Here is an 18,111-nt window from a genome sequence, read left to right on the forward strand (position 1 = left end):
GAAGGTTCCTAATTCACCCTTGAACATATATTGCTGATGTTTATGTATCTTATTCTGACACTGACTGTCAACATATTGCTTTAATTAGAAGTTTTTTTATGCCTATCTACCGTTGTCTGAGCTAATGCTAAATTAGAACAGGACCGCTGGATATATGTTGTGTACTTATGTTTATTCTTTGTTATTATCTTGCTAAAAAATTCTCACATTCTTATTGTATTTCTAGACCACACATACACAAATACATATACATCTACATGTATATATATATATATATATATATATATATATATATATATATATATATATATATATATACTCCAACCAGCGTTATTTAATTAATTAATGTGGAAATACTACAGTTCTTGATTACTAAATACTAAAGCAAAATAAACCATTAAAAGCTGCTGGAGACATCTTTTTTTAAATCAGATGAATGGTAAAAAATGGTAAATGGACTTGATTTTATATAGCGCTTTATCACCACACTGAAGCAGTCTCAAAGCGCTTTACATATCAGCTCATTCACCCAATCACTCTCACAGTCACACACCAGTGGGACAGGACTGCCATGCAAGGCGCTAGTCGACCACTGGGAGCAACTTAGGGTTCAGTGTCTTGCCCAAGGACACTTCGACACATAGTCAGGTACTGGGATCGAACCCCCAACCTCTCGATCAGAAGACGACCCTCTACCATCCGAGCCACGGTCACCCTCATGAAGACAATTAATTTCTCACTGATCAATGAATCAAAGATCATTTGAGGTTATAGGTTAACAGTGACAATAATGGGTCAACATATGCGACATTAGGTAACAATTGTGGTGCAAAGTGTCAATATTGGAACAATTCGTTTAAACTGGCAAATAATGACCATGACAAATCATGAATGTGGTTAAATTGGCAAAAAATATGCATGAAATATGGTGAAAAGAGGTTAAATGTGAAAAATAATGGGTCAATATATGCAATATTAGGTGAGAGGAGTGGTGCAAAGAGTTTATAAGTGCCGAAAATTTCTTGAAATTTGAAAAAAGTGGCAGAAATGGGACTAATGTAGCAAAAATATCTTAAAAAGTGCAAGAAAAAGTGACGAAAATATGTAAAAAAAAATTGCAAGTTTAGTGTAGCTGCGGAAAAAGGATTAAAATAAGCAAAAATGGGCTCATTAAATCAAAAAACATAATTGTTTTGAAGGCATCGGACGACCCCCTCCCAGTGTCTCACGACCCCAAATAGGATCCTGACCCCAAGGTTGAGAACCCCAGCCATAGACAGATGCATAAAATTGCTTTTATTTCATTCTTACTGTATCCAACAATCTGACTTTATTCAAGATTCAAGATTTATTTTTGCTATATTTATGTTCACTGTGCTTTATAGTTTTCATACCCATTGCTAAATCTAGACATTCATACGCATAGAACAACTTGACTAATAGTGTGTGCGTGTCATTACCTGAATGAAGACTTCAATAGAAGCTGACAGAGGTGTTGCCCCTCTATCTGTAGCATAGACAGTGAGCCAGTAAGAGTCTTTAGTTTCACAATCGAGGATCCCGGCAGTGTAAATGACCCCTGTTTAAAAGAGAAGACAAAGATTAATGCACTTGTACTCAGGTTTGAAATTACACAGGCCTATCTATCAGGTGAGTGTGGGTGTTATCAGGAGATGTCATCTTTAGATCCGACGGCAAGAGCCTTAGTAAAGACAAGATTCAGAGGAGACAAAAACACAAATTTAGACGAAACAGTCCTCCCATGGCTTCTGTGACATTCACTCGCTTTAGTGGCGCCACTATAGTCACCTTCAATGTCTTCACTTCTCTAAAACTAATCAGAGCTGACCAAAGTGCTCCAAGTGCTATTTTCTTTGGCTGGTCCACATACCGAAGAACACACACAAACACACACACACACACTGACAGATTCTGTGACCTCACAAGAGACAAAAAAAAAAAACCCCACACTTAAATCTTATGACACATGGGTGTCCCGTTATTTTTGTAAATCTGTCATTCAGAATTTTTACGTCAACAATAAATAAAGAAACATTATGAACTATTGAGATCATTTATAATTCACTTGTGTCTAAGTGTCACATTGATCACTATAAAAGTATACGGATCAAAACAAAAGATATATACAGACATGTAAAATAGGTTTGATTGTTTATACAATCTGGACAATAAGTGTCCAATAAGGGTTCAAAGTGTCAATATTGGTGTAAAAGTGGGGGGTTTGGGGTGATGCCATTTAAAAAGTAGGAACCATTACTTTAAACTGGCAAATAAAGGACATGACAAATTGTGAATGTAAGGTTACATGATTTTAGCTCATCACAAAATTCTGATTTTTTTAACTATGAAAACTCGATTTTTGAGTCAAATTTCAATTTTTTTTTTCCGCTAAAAAAAAAAAAAAAAAAAAAAAAAAAAAAGACACTGGATGAATTATTGCAAAGTATTTTCTTTTTCAATTAAAATTTTCATATTCGAGAATAAAGTGCAACTGTAAAGCTTTAACAAAGAATGTTCATGTGGGATTGATAAATTAATGTCAGCATTTTTTAAAAGAGAACCTTAGAAAAAAAGAAAAAAAACACAAAATTCACATTTCAAAAAGAAGAGGTTGTAGCGGGGGTCTATCACTTTAAGCATGTTTGAAACATGTTTGAAACTTGTATCCTTACCGTCACACCTGTAATCATTTTCCACGAAAATCGATTTTCTGATTTTTACTTTTTAAAAATCCCCCTCAATAAATAATCTACTTTCGATTTTATATCGATTAATCGTGCAGCCTTATGTGAATGTGGTTAAATTGGCAAAAAATAAACATGGAATGTGGTGAAAAAAGGTTAAAAGTGACAATAATGGGGTTAATAAGTTCTTAAAATGTCTTGTCAGTGGAAAAATGTGCCGAAAAGGCATTGAGATTTGATGGAGAAATGGGAGTAATGTAAATAATGTAGCACAAATGCATTAAAGGAGCAAAAATATGGCAAGAAAAAGTGATGAAAATAGGTTAAAATATGGCAAGTTTTTTGTAGTTGCAAGACTCTCACTTTCAGAAGTTCCCACGTTCTCGAATACAGAAAGGAATTTAAAGAAGGGAAACATTTTCCCAAACAAGCAAGAACCTTGCTTCCTATTATGTGAGGAAACACAGAAGGACATCATACAGAGGAGCCTCTGCATCGCATTCGTGCACAAAGCATATCTCATTAACCCCAACCAGATGCTCAATAAAGCTCGTACTGAACATGTGGAAGTACAAAAACACCTTTATGAGATCTTAGCCCATAAAGATTCATCATTATTTGCATACGATTAAAACACTACAGGTCAAATATGGTCAAATGTGCTAATTTCATCTGCCTTAAAATGTGATTGAAATACAATTAGAATATTAACCAAGATTTTGGATTCCAATTTGATTGCTAAAATGCACTATTGACCATAAACCTGTAATAATTAGGTTTTCAGACAGTCTGACTCCCAGATTAACCTTTTTACTTTTATTTTCAGATATTATTATGGGAAGCATGTTCAGTAATGCATGCACAAGCACATTGGAGTGAGACATATGGGAAAAAGGTTGCGAAACCTTCCATAGAGAAAGACTTTAAAGTCTGTGTAAAGCAGAAATAAATTTGTGTTATGAGTTTGTCACACCACAGAAACATGTGTCATTGACCACTGAGCCAAATTTGAAAGACTAAAAAAATTGCTAAGTATAGGCAAGGCAAGGCAAATGTATTTGTATAGCGCATTTCATACACAAGACAACTCAATGTGCTTTACATGATAAAACATTCAACAGCTTAAAATCAATAAGAACATTTAAATTTGCCTTGCCTTGCCTTGCCTTGCCTTGCCTTGCCTTGCCTTGCCTTGCCTTGCCTTGCCTTGCCTTGCCTTCATACCCGACTAACATCTCACTGATGTATTCAGGACCAAAACCATTCACACATTTATACACCCGCTGCAGAACTTTAAAGTCTATTCTGAGGCTGACTGGGAGCCAGTGTAAAGACTTTAAAACTGGAGTAATGTGTTCTAACCTCTTTGTTCTGGTTAAAACCCGAGCTGCAGCGTTCTGAACCAGCTGTAGCTGTTTGATGCTCTTTTGGGGGATTCCTGTCAGAAGACCATTACAATAGTCCAGTCTGCTGGAGATAAAAGCATGGACCAGTTTCTCCTGATCTTTCTGAGTCATTAAAGCTTTCACTCTGGAGATGTTCTTTAGGTGGTAGAAGCTGTTTTTGTGATAGATTTGATCTGACAAATTAGGTCTCAAAATCATGGAAAAACAAGCACTTCTCTCTGCTCATAAACGCTGGGGGTGTGTCAGTTAGGGGGGGCTGGAACCACGCCCACACGCAGGAAGGGCGCCGCCTTTGTGTATTAACCCTAACCGTATGGGAGAGAGCAGTGTGAAAGACCAAAAAACTTATGAAAAATCAAAAAATGTCAACGGAAACGTCTTCTCCGCCCGAGTCCGAATATGTGCATCCCTTCCGGGTAGAGTCAGAACTGCGCCCCCTAGAGGCAAAAAACTAAATCGTGGTGCAAAAAATGTGCTAATTTTATTGGAAATGTGGAACCAGCGGACGCATTTTATTCCCCCATGTCCGAATATGTGGTTTGTTTTTGGCTAGGGGGCGAATTGTGCCCGCTGGAGGCCGTGAAAGTTTGATGTGCTTCAGCAGAAGGGTCGGGTTTATGCTAATGAATGGCTCCGTTACGTAACGCGGCTATGATTTATGATTTAATCCTGAACACAGAAATTTGAAACACAGTTTGTGAAACCTAGCTCCACAAATACATTCTAAATGGTTGAATGAGTTTTTACATTTTTTAAGGAATACATTTATGACATATTTAATGTATTTAGAAGAAAATGGCTGAATTAGCTTTACACCAGCCCTTCTCAAATAGATTGTTTTCAACCACGTGACCAAAACTGCTTGCGTAACCACACAATACCATACTGGAGGATATACAAACAAACAAAATGGCATGTGCTAACACCGTGTCTACTATGTGTTCACTTTATCGACATATTTCACCACTCTCGATGCCATAAACACAGCAAACAGTACTAAATAATATGACTTTGAAATATCATGATTTGTTGAATATGCATGTCTCCTTATGCAGAACAGCTCAAATAACTTCACAAATTATTGTGTGTACAGTTTTTTTATTATTCCTTGCTCAATAACATGCAAAACAGAAAAATACAAATTTATAGGAAGCAATTTTTCTAGCCTCATCAAAATGTATCAATAGAATCTGAAAGATTCGTTAATGCACAACACACTTGTGCAATTTTTCTTTTCACTTCTTCTGTGTCGCTGTCTTTATTTATTACTGTTTCCAACACTGTATCACTGGCTGCATAAATTAGAAAGAAACCAAATCTGATGAATTTACATGGTTCTGCCTCCTCACAGATGCCTTCTCACTCCACAATTGCAAAAACATAAATAATAATAATAATAATAATAATAATAATAATAATAATAATAATAATAATAATAATAATAATAATAAAAAGTAAATAAAAACAAGCAAAGCCACAACTTTAATAACTTGTATTTTTAATATAATAATCAAGTAAAATAATAACTATAACAGCCCAGTTGCACCTAACTCTGGGATGTCTAAGGTTGTTATGTTTTTGACTCCTCTGCAGTAAGTTTTCGTCTTTTATTCTCTCTCTCGACATGTTTATAACTTTGATCAAGTGACTCTGAGCTTTCCTTTACTTTGTCATGTTCAAGGTTTTGAGTTGGTGCCCAGTCTGGCGAGAATTCATCATACAGTGTAGCAGGTTTCCCTCGAAAATGATAATCGGAACAAAGGCTTAGTATTTTGCAAATGTCAAGTTTTTTGCGCCGTCAGATGAAAATACTGATGAAAGTGCTTACCACTGATAAAATGGTCCCTGCAAATCCGTGTATATTTAGTTTTTTCTTCGTCCAAGTCTGCTCTGTTTACATTTGACAGCCATAGACGTCGTCGGTTTTTTACAATATAATAATAATTATTAGCATTATTACAGTGTTTCTGGGTTGTTTGTTTTTTGTTCTTCGCACCATCCACCAAGATAAATTCCTTATTGTTTTTAAACTGTACTTGGCAAATAAAACTGATTCTGATACTGAAAATGTTTATAGCTACTGTATAAAATAATAATAATAATAATTTCAGGCAAATTAATGCACTTTAAATCTTTTCTGTCACAGACTTAAAAAAATAAGGTTAATAAAGTTCTTATTTGATGTAAGTTGATCTATATTTCTTTCTTTTTTTGTTTTCTTTAATATTAATCAGGATACAGTGTTATGCAGAAGTGTACTTATATTTTTTTTTCTTCCTTTTTTTTTTAATTTTTAAAGATTCCATTACTATTTATCAACCTGGTATTGGATGATTTTAATAATTGATGTGATCACATGAGTTCTGATTGGACAAAATTGTAGTTTTGGTTTTGACAGTTAACAAAAATATCAATATATTTTTATATAGTTTTCATTCACATGTATTTTTTATTTATTAGTGATAGTCTACCGTGAAAAAAGGAGCAAGCCGGTCACAAAATGGATGGATGGATAGTCATCGTCTAGGTTTTATCATTAAAAAATTGTAGTCAATGAAAAAAAAAAAAAAACCTAAAACACACAACGAGAACATGCAAATTCTTCAGTATTTTCATTAAAGAAGATTTTAAGTCAATCAATCAAACTGTATCTATATAGCACCTTTCTTACAAATTCAATTGTAGACCAAAGTGCATCATAGAAATGTGCTAATGTGATTAGAGGTGTCCCCATCCGATATTGATATCGGATATCGGTCCGATATCAGCCAGAAAACGAATATCGGATTTTATCAGACTGCATCTATAATCACCAATATAAGCTTTCCGATAAAATTTTCCGCTCCAGCACTTCTACTGTATCTATAGGTGACTGTGGTTCACACTCCAACAAAGTAACCTGCTGTTACTGACTATTGTTCTCTATTTGAGTAACATCACTTGATCAAGCCTTTTCTAACATTCCACACTACAAAATAGGTGATAAAAGTATGTATGATTCGTGCTGATATTGCATCGGATCAATATTGTATCGGCCGATACGCAAGGCGGCAATATCGGTATCATATTGGAAGTGAAAAAGTTAAACGTGATTGACAAAAGTCAAAAATGATAATAAAGCTTTAGAGACTAATGCACCCAAGTAATTTCATAAAATAGTTAAAAGAGATGACAAATAAGAAAGAGGCAGAGGTAAAAAAAATTAAAATAAAAACAACTACAACAACAAATCAGAGAAGTTTCTAGTTTTTTAACTAACAAGTGATGGTATTAAACTCCACGTACGTGTACAAATGTTGCTTTAAGGAAGTATTTAAAAAGGCACGCATAATATTTTGAGTTTTGTTGTAAATGTTTCACATTTTGTGATACATTTTGTCATCTTCAAGAAACAATACAAACAACTCCTAAAACTGAAGCTATCACCATTAAGTTAGTGTATGATTCTGACGCAGCAGCAACCCCAGGCCAGAGTAATGCATGGTAAAATAGTTTACTACTGAAACGCTCCCTTGTCCTGTTGTCCTTGTCCACGTCCTTTTCAAACCCCATTTCATCTCTGTCAACTCTCCAAACAGAGAGATGAGGAAAAGAGAGATAGCTTTCCACATCGCTTTGAACTTTAAGACTGACAGACACTATTCAGCAAATTCAATCTAAATCTTATTTGACAGCATCCATTCTCACCATAAATAACAGACGTCAACAAGTAAACACAGAAGAACAAGAAAAAAAGAAGGGTCACGTTATACTTTCACTTTTGGAAGTTCACATAACTCGCTGTTTGCTTGGAGCAACTGAAAAAATAGTCCATTACTTTTTAATAAATCCTTAATTTTGATCCATAACTTAAAAGCTGTTTTTTTTTCTGACTGTGACCAATCCTTTTAAGCTACCGAGGCTCCTGACATTGGAGTAGTGCATTATTACTGCTGTCCCATGAGAAATTGCCGGGCTTGCTTTCTTCGCAAAAACAATGACACGAATACTAATTTTCATCTGAGCAGGAAAGGTAGATATAACGTCAAGAGATGATCCTAATTATTCAGCTATATTGTCCACCCTCATGCATGTGGTTCACCTCAAACAATATGAATGTCAAATGAATGGACAATTACTTAGAAGCAACAAAGGCCAGTCAGAAATCATCTGAATTGGATATTTTCAAATGCAGGTGGGAGTAAAAGAGGCAAAGCTTTAGCCACGCTGAATAAAAATGGAATTATTTTTGCTTTTCTTAATTGTTCTGTCTGGACAAACAGAGGCAGAGCAGAGACACACCTCTTTAAAATGCAACGATCAGGACAGAACTTGACAATTGACAAAAGGAAATAAATTGCATTAAAGTTGCTAAGTTTTTTTAAACGTGAGTTCCCATCTTAAGTAATAAACTTTCAAATTTTGAAAAACTTCACCAAACAGTTCTTTACACAGAGTAAATTATTCTGAGGGATAAGAGGCAGCCTCTTCTTCTGACACTTGTTTTTAATATACTTCAGATTTCCTCACATCCTGCTTTTGTCGCTTCACTTTAACTCACTCTCTTTGCCTTTTTTATTCTGAACAAGGAGTTGAAAATAAAAGTTCATGTTTAAAAAAAAAAAATCTGCATTTTCACATCCGTAACCCATGGCTGGTCTTATTACTATAGTGAAACTAATAATAACGACTGCACAGACCATCTAAGCGCGAAAACAAGCAATTTCAACATTATTGTGCCCTAGTTTGCACTTCTAAATATACATAAAATACAAAATATGTAAGAAACCGACAATATCCAAGCATTAAATGACAGATATCAGTCCCAACAGGAACTTTACTTTAAATTTCCTTGATTTTGTGACCAATTACTACTTAATTAAGAGAAATATAATGTCATAATTTGAGGAAAATTGAAGGTTTTGTAAGAATTTTGAGTTTTTTCAACAGTTTAACATTAAAAAATTACTGCAATCATGTGATTTAAGCCAGTAATTCTCAACTGGTGGGTCGGGACCCAAAAGTGGGTCGCAGACTTGTACTGAGTGGTTCGCGAACAGCAGGTCAAAAATTAATAAATAATTAAAGTCTCTCATGTTGGACTTGTCTTATATTTTGAAAAAAAACTTTTATTTTGACAGGCACACTGTGAAATGCATGTTGCACAGGAAAATAAATAGATTTATGTTTTTAAAAAAGAGAATGTGTGTTTTCAACCGTGGCCGTGGAAAAATGTGGGTCCCAGGGTGAGACCAGTTGAGAACCCCTGATTTCAGCAACATGAGTGTTGAGTTTCATTTACACAATGATTCATGTTTTCTCTGTAATTTTTTTTTTTTCGCCTGCGGGCCAGATTGGATGCGTCAAAAGGTCAGATTTGGTCCCCGGGCCATGAGTTTGACACATGTTCTATTGGATGGCTCAATCCTCCATCTTTAGTTTATCTATGTATCTAGGCTGATGTGCTATTCTAAAGAACTATTAAGAAAGTTGAAGAGTAGCATACATTTTAACATTCATTCTGTCTCTGCGTCTCTATCTATTTTCCTCTACAGTCAATTCTAATTAGTCGAGCTAACAATCAATACTGGCCCCCAGTGCAAGTCATGTACAGTAGGGAACCAGAGCAGCAAAAGGTAACGTGAAAGGTCAAACATGATGCAGTGTAAATTATTCCATTCACAAATGGCACAGAAATGATTCTAAACCCTGTTACCATAAAGCCTGTAGCTATCGCCGCATGGTTGCATGCTTATTAACACTACATTGTTGTCAGATTCCAACGATTTCTTCATTAAATTATTTTCAAAGACGTCATCCCAGCCTAACTTAAGCTCTAACAGGTGAGTTCAGTCAGACTGGGTTGCTGCATTGTGGTAGTCTGTATTTTAGATTTTACATGTTGGTATTAATTAGATACGTGTATATATAGACTGAAACAAACATCTGGCAGCCCAGGAGCAACATAAAGGTCAAGGTAGTATTGTGCAGCCCCCAAAGTACAAATGCGCAAAATGACTCCAAAAACACACAAAATGACAGAAAACTACAAAAAACAATAGCAAAAATATGCAAAATGACTCAAAATAATGCACAAAATCAAAGACAAATGCACAAAATGACAACAAAAACACACAGACGTACTCCAAAAACATACAACGCTAAAAATATGCACAAAATAACTGAAGAATATTCAAAAACACCACAGAATATACACAAAATGACACCACAAATACACAAAACGATTTCAAAAGTTCACATAAATGACTCCAAAATCACTAATTGGCAGCAAAAATACACAAAATGACTCAGAAAACACACACAACAGCAACAAAACCAGACAAAACCCTTTGTTTTTTTTCTGCATCAATGCTCAGATTGGTCATTATTCTAAATGTTGACATGAATAATGATCATGTGGCCCTCGGATCACAATTTTGTAATTTTTGTGGCCCCTACTGTGCTAAAAGATATCCATACTTGGGTTAGAAGGAGATATCAAAAGCACTTTTCCCACATGTTTTTTAAACAAAGGGCTTTAAACATGTAACTGACTGAAAGATAATGAAGAATTAATTGGGCATTTATCTAACTTAGTCACTGCTTTCTATCGCTGACTCATCTACTTCATGTGGTTGACTTTACCCAGAGTAATCAAATCAAAAAAGTGGCAAACAAAGGCAAAATATATATAAATTAGCATTGAAATATTAAATGGACGTGCTGCAATAGTCAATTCTAATCACGAAGAGGTCTATTCTCCCGTCTGGCATTAGAAGTGCGTAAGAGGAAAAGGACTTACGCACACCGGAGAATGCGCGTAAAGCCAGATTTGAATGGGAACACCCACATTTCAGGGCTGCTCCACCCACAGTGCATTACTGGGATGGAGGCGCGTAGTGACTGACTTAAGTACAGGGGGACAATAGCACACAGCCAAAAGCAGTGCCGCTGTGCAGCTTTGTGGATACAGCTTTAAACTTTAGTTTGTGTTCACAGTATAAGTGTAAAAAAAACTCTACTGCATATGATATTACTGAACCATAAAATAAGTAGTCTGCTCGCTAACGGAACACTCTCATAAAGTACCATCTCCTCTAAAACTAACTCATGACTTGACCTTGAGACTTAATTTGCACAATTCTCACAGTATTCACAGCCGTGGTCGGGATGGCAGCAGCCATCATAGGTTCATTAAATCTGTCTCACTAAAGAAAATCACAAAAGGGGGCGAGACAAGGATCAAATGAAGTCCAGCTTCTACATTTTAAGGCTGGGATGGTTCAGCACCATGGAGAGGGACACCTTAAGGGAAACTCGGTTTTCCAGTCTGTCTGTTACTGTTCTATTAACAATAACCCTTTAATAATAAGTATTGACAGCTAATTTGGCCAGAAGGGGTTAAAATACTATAGCAGACCTTCTTAAAAAGGTGCCAGGATTCTACTTAGTAAGGCTGATGCTGCTGTGAAGGATAGCCCTGATCAATGTTATCTGTTCCAACACTGAACCAGTTGTACGAAGCAGCCTGAGGCTTAACAAGTGTAGCTGCTACGTTGCCCTCATTACAGTGATGACGTATCAACAGTTCCCACATTAGGCCTCATGACTGTACTTCACACTAGGGTTGGGGTCAATTATAATTGTAATCACGTAATTGATAATCTCTCTTTAAAAACAAGGAATCTGTGTCTGTCTGTGTGTCTGAGTGTTCCTCAAATATCTCTGTGGATCAGGATCAGACTGACCTGAGAGTTTCAACACGGCTGCTGCTGCTTGGTTCAAGGGTGTACAATGTCGGAATTTACGTATATGGACGCCCCACCCCCACACCCCACCTCCTGAGTCAATGAAATCAGTGATGATGTCATCAGTCCTAGCTCTACAGTGATGATGTCATCAGTCCTACCTCCACAGTGATGATGTCATCCGTCCTATCTCTACAGTGATGACATCCCACTATCAAACACAACCTCATTTGGCCATCTATAAAAAAGCTACTTACCCTCCCACTTTTCTATATCAATACATACTTACCTACGGTAACTACACTAGTTAATTAAAATATGATGTAATTATAATTTTAATTGTAATTTTAAAAAGCTACCGCTGTTATAATCATAATTTAAATTTATTTTAGTTCAGATAATTCACTTTGTAATTGTAATTGTCATGGAAATTACTATAAAAATTGTCAATTATTATTTAACGCAAAACTGGACTAACATGTTACAGTTCCATGTACCATTCTACACATACTGTATGTAGTTAACAATTATTAAAATATGTTTCATATCAAGCTTTCCCACATTTTGTCATTCAAAAAAAAAAAAAAAAAATCTAAACAAAAAAGGCTCAGATGCCAACACCGCAAATATGAAAACCTATATTTTCATTGAATAGGAAGCCTAACAAGGTAACCAATTGATAGGAAATAAAGTAGATGATAGATATTGAATTAAAACACAAACCTGGGGAACCATGATACAGCTTTAAGTCTTAAACATACAGTATGTAGTTAACACTTTTTTTTTAAAGCATTTTTAAAATCAATTTAAATACTGACAACACAGACGCCGAGCTCAAAAATATGAATACCAATATTTTCATTGATTAGGAAGCCTAACAAGGTAATCAACAGATGAGAAAGAAATTAGGTGATAGATGATATTTTTTTGTGTATTTTACAGCTGATTTAAGACATGGGTCAAACTGACCTGTTATCATAAGAGATGCTAACAGAAAGCTAACACAAGAGGAAGGTTACGTTATGTGGGGTTATTTATTAAAGGCTCAGTAAATGAAACTATCATTTATCTCCCTTCGTTAAAGTTTTTATTATTATTATTGTTATGATGATGATGATCATTATTACTACTACTACTACTAATAATAATAATTTTAAATTTAATTTCTGTCTTTTTTTCTTTGCCCCCCCTTCTCTCAATTTTATTAGATCTATTTTGTATGTGTATGTAGTTTGTTCCTTATTAACTTGTTATTGTCTCCTCCCCCACCCTCTAATAGCACAATAACATTATTAGAAATTTTATAATATCGCACACACACACACACACACACACACACTCTCTCTCTCTCTCTTACTGTATTATAGTGTATAAGATTTGTAAATATGTCTATGGCAACTTTTTCTGTAATTATCTCGGTCTTTGTGTTGTTTGGTGCAAATGATAGAATTATATATATATATATATATATATATATATATATATAAAAGGGCTCAGTAATTGTGATCAAATGTAATTGAACTTTAGTGATTGAGAAAATAATAATTTTAATTGACTTTCAGGGGAAAAATTATAATTGTGATTTTAATTGGAATTGGGAAAAAAATGCAAGTCACTTTAATCATAATTGAGTTGCAATTGAACACAGATAATTGCAGACGTAATTGTAATTGAAAAATGTAATTGACCCCAACCCTGCTTCACACCCTTGTTACTTCTAGTCCCTTATTACAGTATACACATTTAAGCATTTATAAAACACAGCACATACCAGTACTTGCTTGCTTGATTTTCTGTCTATCACCTAAAAAGCGTAACCATATAATGACAGAGCCCAAAAGGGAATGAAGAAGCTTAAGTGATAATTAAGCATGTGCATAATAAATGAGCAAAATCACATGAGAGGGAAGGATTTCTAAATACTGTGTGACAATTAGGGGATTTAACTAGCTGTTAACATTCAGAGCACTGCACTGCTCTACACTAAATTTTAAGTTTACATATGTAGGCTTTGAAATTGATCTTATGTCCCACCTGTTTCTTCGTCGATGGTAAAAGTGCCCAGTCCGCTGCCTCCTTGGACAGAGTACCTGATCACGCCGTCTCGGCCCTTGTCATCATCCATAGCGCTGACTGTCAGGACACTTGTTCCCGCACGAGAATTCTCCTTCACCAAGCCTCTCAAAGCAAAGTCGGGGAAGTAGGGTGCATATAAATTCTCATTGACATCCACCACCTGAAAAGCACATAATAGTTTACCTGTAGAGCCACAGTTGTGTATTTGCAATGTGTTATCTCCATTAGCAGCTGCTTATTAACAAAAGCTGATTAAACATCTGATAACGAATGTGACCAAATTGAGCCGGATTAAAGGTCATTGTCTTTTTTTCTCTCTCTTTTGTTTTGTGTCATTTTACTTATTTGGAGAAAATGTTTTTTTTTATTTCTGGCTCATTGCTGGGTTATAGTTCTTATGTCTGATTACTTACAACAGAGACAGTGTAACAATATTTATTATCTCAAAATCCTGCCAACAAAACACCAAATAAATTATCTAATTGTTGAAATTCAACATGATAATTGATCATCTTAAAAGCTGCTACCCCCGGTATGATTTCTATTAGATCAAATCATAGTGTATGCCTCATAGATCAATGAATGTACTCCAAAAAGAAAGGAAAAAAAAAGAGAAAGTTTTCATTCCCATCCTAAACACTCAATTTGTTGACATTTTCGCGCATTGCATTGTGGGATGTGGAGACCAGAAAACGGATGCATACAAGTATTTTTTACTTCATTCTTATCATGATTTTTTGGGGTTTCTTTTCACCTGACAAGGAGGACAGTGATTCTCTGACACCCTTTTTGTTCTTGTTTGTTCCCAGTTTCCCCCCCGTAAAATCAGAATGAAATAAAAACTTTTCTATGCCTCTGTCTCTGAAACTCCACATCCCACAATGCAATATGCAATAATGTCAGCAAATCTAGTGATTAGGTTGCAGATGAAAACAAACTTTCAAGGGCCTTTCTTTTTGGAGTAAAATATGTTTGGTTCATTTATCTACGTACATTGTGATTGTATCTAATTAAAAATTAGCGGGGGTCACAGCTTTAAACCATGCTGATTGCATGAGTGTATCGTACCTCCACTTCTAGAAACGTCTGGCTTTCAAGGCTTGGTACTCCTCTGTCCTCGGCCAGGAGTGTTAGATTGAAAAACTGTTGACTCTCAAAGTCCAGTTCCCTCCTGATTCTCAATATTCCACTTGAAGGATCAATCTAGACACAGCATTACATGAAGAATCCCATGAATTACATCATATAACAAAAGGTAAGAATGTGTATTGATAATACCTCAAAAGTGCCACCAAAGTCATTAACTAAGAAGAATTGAACCTGCCCACCAGGTCCAATGTCTGGATCCTGAGCTTGTACCCAGGTTATCACAGCTCCAGGTGGAAGGTCCTCTGGTACTCTAGCACTGTAGCTGCTGGGAATGAAAGCCGGAGGACAATCATTGACGTCTTCCACTATTATAGTTAATGTTGTCACTGATGACCTCCGGGTGCCTCTTTCTGCCTTGTCTCTCACTTCGACGTTCAGAGTGTAGATTGGGAATGCTTCTCTGTCCAAATGGCTTGCAACAAACACACTTCCAGTTTCTCTGTCAATACCAAACGGGGGGATATTGTTTGGCATGATATAGAAGATCTGTCCATTTAGACCCATGTCCCTGTCGAAAGCGGTGATTGCAATGACCTCCGAGCCAACGGCTGCGTTTTCCAAAACAATGGCGGAGTAGCTGTCCTGATAAAACTGTGGATCGTTGTCATTTGCATCTTCAATTATCAGAGTCAGCAATCTCCAGTTTGACATCTGAGGAATGCCTTGGTCATAAATGGTGATATTTAGAAAGTAACGATCCAATCGCTCGCGATCAAGTGGCTGCAGTACAGTTATCAAACCATCTTCCATGTTGATATTAAAGCTGCTTTCTTTATTACCGTCAGCAATGGAAAAGAGAACAAAGCCGTTGAATCCAGAGTCCCCGTCTCTTGCTCGCACCTGAAACACACTGGCACCAATAGCAAGGTCCTCTCTTACAAGAATACTCGTAGGCAAAGCCTCGAACTGTGGAGGCTGTTTGTTAGCAGAGAACAGGTCAACGTAGCTCTCGTCTGGTCTGAAATGAGCCATGGCAGAAGCTTTTGAAAGCATATTTTCTGCTATCAGCTGGGCTACCCTCGTCTCCTTACAGGTAAACCCTGTGGACTGCATCTTTCCCCTCACAACTGACACATTCACATAAGTAGGGTCAGAATAAAACTCCCCATCAGTTGCAACCACTTTCAGATTAAATACTCCGCCTTTTAAACTATCCACTGCTAATGATTTTTTCAATGACAAAGCACCTGAGTCGGGATTTAGCTTGAAAAAATCTAATTCATTCCCAGAAAGAATTTCGTACCGAACTAACTGTAGCTCATCTACGTCTACAGCTGACAGAGTAATAATAGTCTGATTTACAGGTACGTCACGGTTTATCATCCCTCTGCAGGAAACCTTCTCAAAGAGAGGGGGGTTGTCATTGATATTAATCACTCGAATCGTGATATTTACTTCAGCCTCTCTACTGTAGGGTGAGCCCCAGTCAGAAGCGCGGACAGAAAAAGTATAGATATCATTAGAAGACTCAAAGTCCAGATCTTTAATGATTCTTATCTCTCCTGAATCTTGATCTATGGAAAAAGGAAGACTGTCTTCATATCTAATGGTGTGAGTTAAATATCCATTTTCTCCTTTATCTGCATCTGCAGCAGACACAACAAGAACGACAGACCCAATAGGAATGCTCTCATTGACTGAAATATCATATGATGATTTGCTAAATAGGGGAGAGTTGTCATTAGCATCCTCTATGGTAATTTGAATCATTGTTCGCTGCTGGCTGATGATTTCAAGAACCTCCATTGCTATGAAATCCTGTGACATCTTTGTCAGCTGCCTTGTGGTCGTAATAACACCAGTAAATGGATTTATATCAAAGCACATTGGATCTGAGAAACTGTTGAAAGTGTAATTGACACTCGGAGGAGCTGGCAAGAGTTTCACCACCTCCACAATCGTGCCTGGAGGAGCCATTTCACTCAACTTCACGACATAAACATTGTTCTCAAAAATTGCCAAGACTGGTTCTGGCTTTGATACCAACAGCTGAACAACTTGGGTGTTGGAATACTTCGGAGGTACACCTCTGTCTTTAGCCTGGAATGTCAAATTACAACCATATGGGAAAGTATCCCAGTTTACCAACTCTGATGCTTTTGCTATATATTCATGTCCAACAGGAGATCGATCGATCACAAACTGTTCATAGATGTCGCCCTCAATGATGGACACCCAGTCTATTTCTCCAGCATCACCATCATCGTTGTCCTCCACTGTCACCATGACGTAGAATGGGGCATTGTCCTCCCATGACGGAACAACGGCAACTGCTGTGAGAACTGGCGCAAATTCATTTATTTGCTCCACTTTAATAAATAGCCTTGCCGTGCTGCTAATACCATTGTCACCATAAAGTTTCATCCCTCTGTCGACTACCTGTACCTCCAGCTCAAACCGATCTTGTTTTTCCATCTTGGGTCGACCTGTTAGGGTGATGACGCCGCTGGTTGGGTGAATAGCAAAGAGTTGGGTTTTGTTCTTGAAAAAGTAATAGAATTCCCCATTTGATCCCACATCAGCATCAGTAGCTGTCACACGTCCAATACTGGCACCCAGTGGGGCGGTCTCTGAAACTACAAATGAATAAGAAGTTGGGGAAAATAGAGGTCGTAGGTCATTGGTATCCAAAACCTTGATGTAAACCGGGACTAAAGCCTCAAGGCCCCCTTGAGCCGATGCCTTAACAATCAAAGTATAATTGTCTTGCACCTCCCGGTTTAGTGTAGCACCGCTGCCTCCGTTTGTGCATATTCTGAGAAAACAAAAATCTCCCATCACAAATTCCTCAACTTGGAAGATGTCTTCACTGTCTCCAGAGTGAATGGAAAACTTAATGTCCAAAGATCGGGACGGACCAAGAGTGACACCCATTTTGACGGTGCTTTTTACGTACGTTCGCGCAGCGGAGTTCTCAAAGATGGAGGCATTGTAAGCAGGTTGGGTAAAGAGCAATAAGCCTTGTCCTGCTCTTGGTCCTGACAAAAACTGAGCATAGGTTGAGGCAGAACAGAAGAAGAAGTAAAAAAAAATCTGGAAAGGAATCAT

At 36.7% G+C, this 18,111-nt stretch overlaps 1 protein-coding gene across 1 annotated transcript in view; it reads right to left on the reverse strand.

The window, feature by feature from the left end:
* The window catches only part of fat3b (FAT atypical cadherin 3b), a 107,445-nt gene extending 89,334 nt beyond the window's left edge, over window positions 1–18,111 (reverse strand). The window contains exons 1-4 of the mRNA XM_028467252.1: window positions 15,193–18,111; window positions 14,983–15,117; window positions 13,873–14,074; window positions 1,461–1,579 (exon numbers count right to left, since the gene is read on the reverse strand). Of these exons, the coding sequence (XP_028323053.1) occupies window positions 1,461–1,579; window positions 13,873–14,074; window positions 14,983–15,117; window positions 15,193–18,111 (3,375 nt within the window). The remainder of the gene's footprint in view (window positions 1–1,460; window positions 1,580–13,872; window positions 14,075–14,982; window positions 15,118–15,192) is intronic.

Source organism: Gouania willdenowi, chromosome 14 (genome assembly GCF_900634775.1).
Source record: "Gouania willdenowi chromosome 14, fGouWil2.1, whole genome shotgun sequence".
Classification (NCBI taxonomy): Eukaryota; Metazoa; Chordata; class Actinopteri; order Blenniiformes; family Gobiesocidae; genus Gouania; species Gouania willdenowi.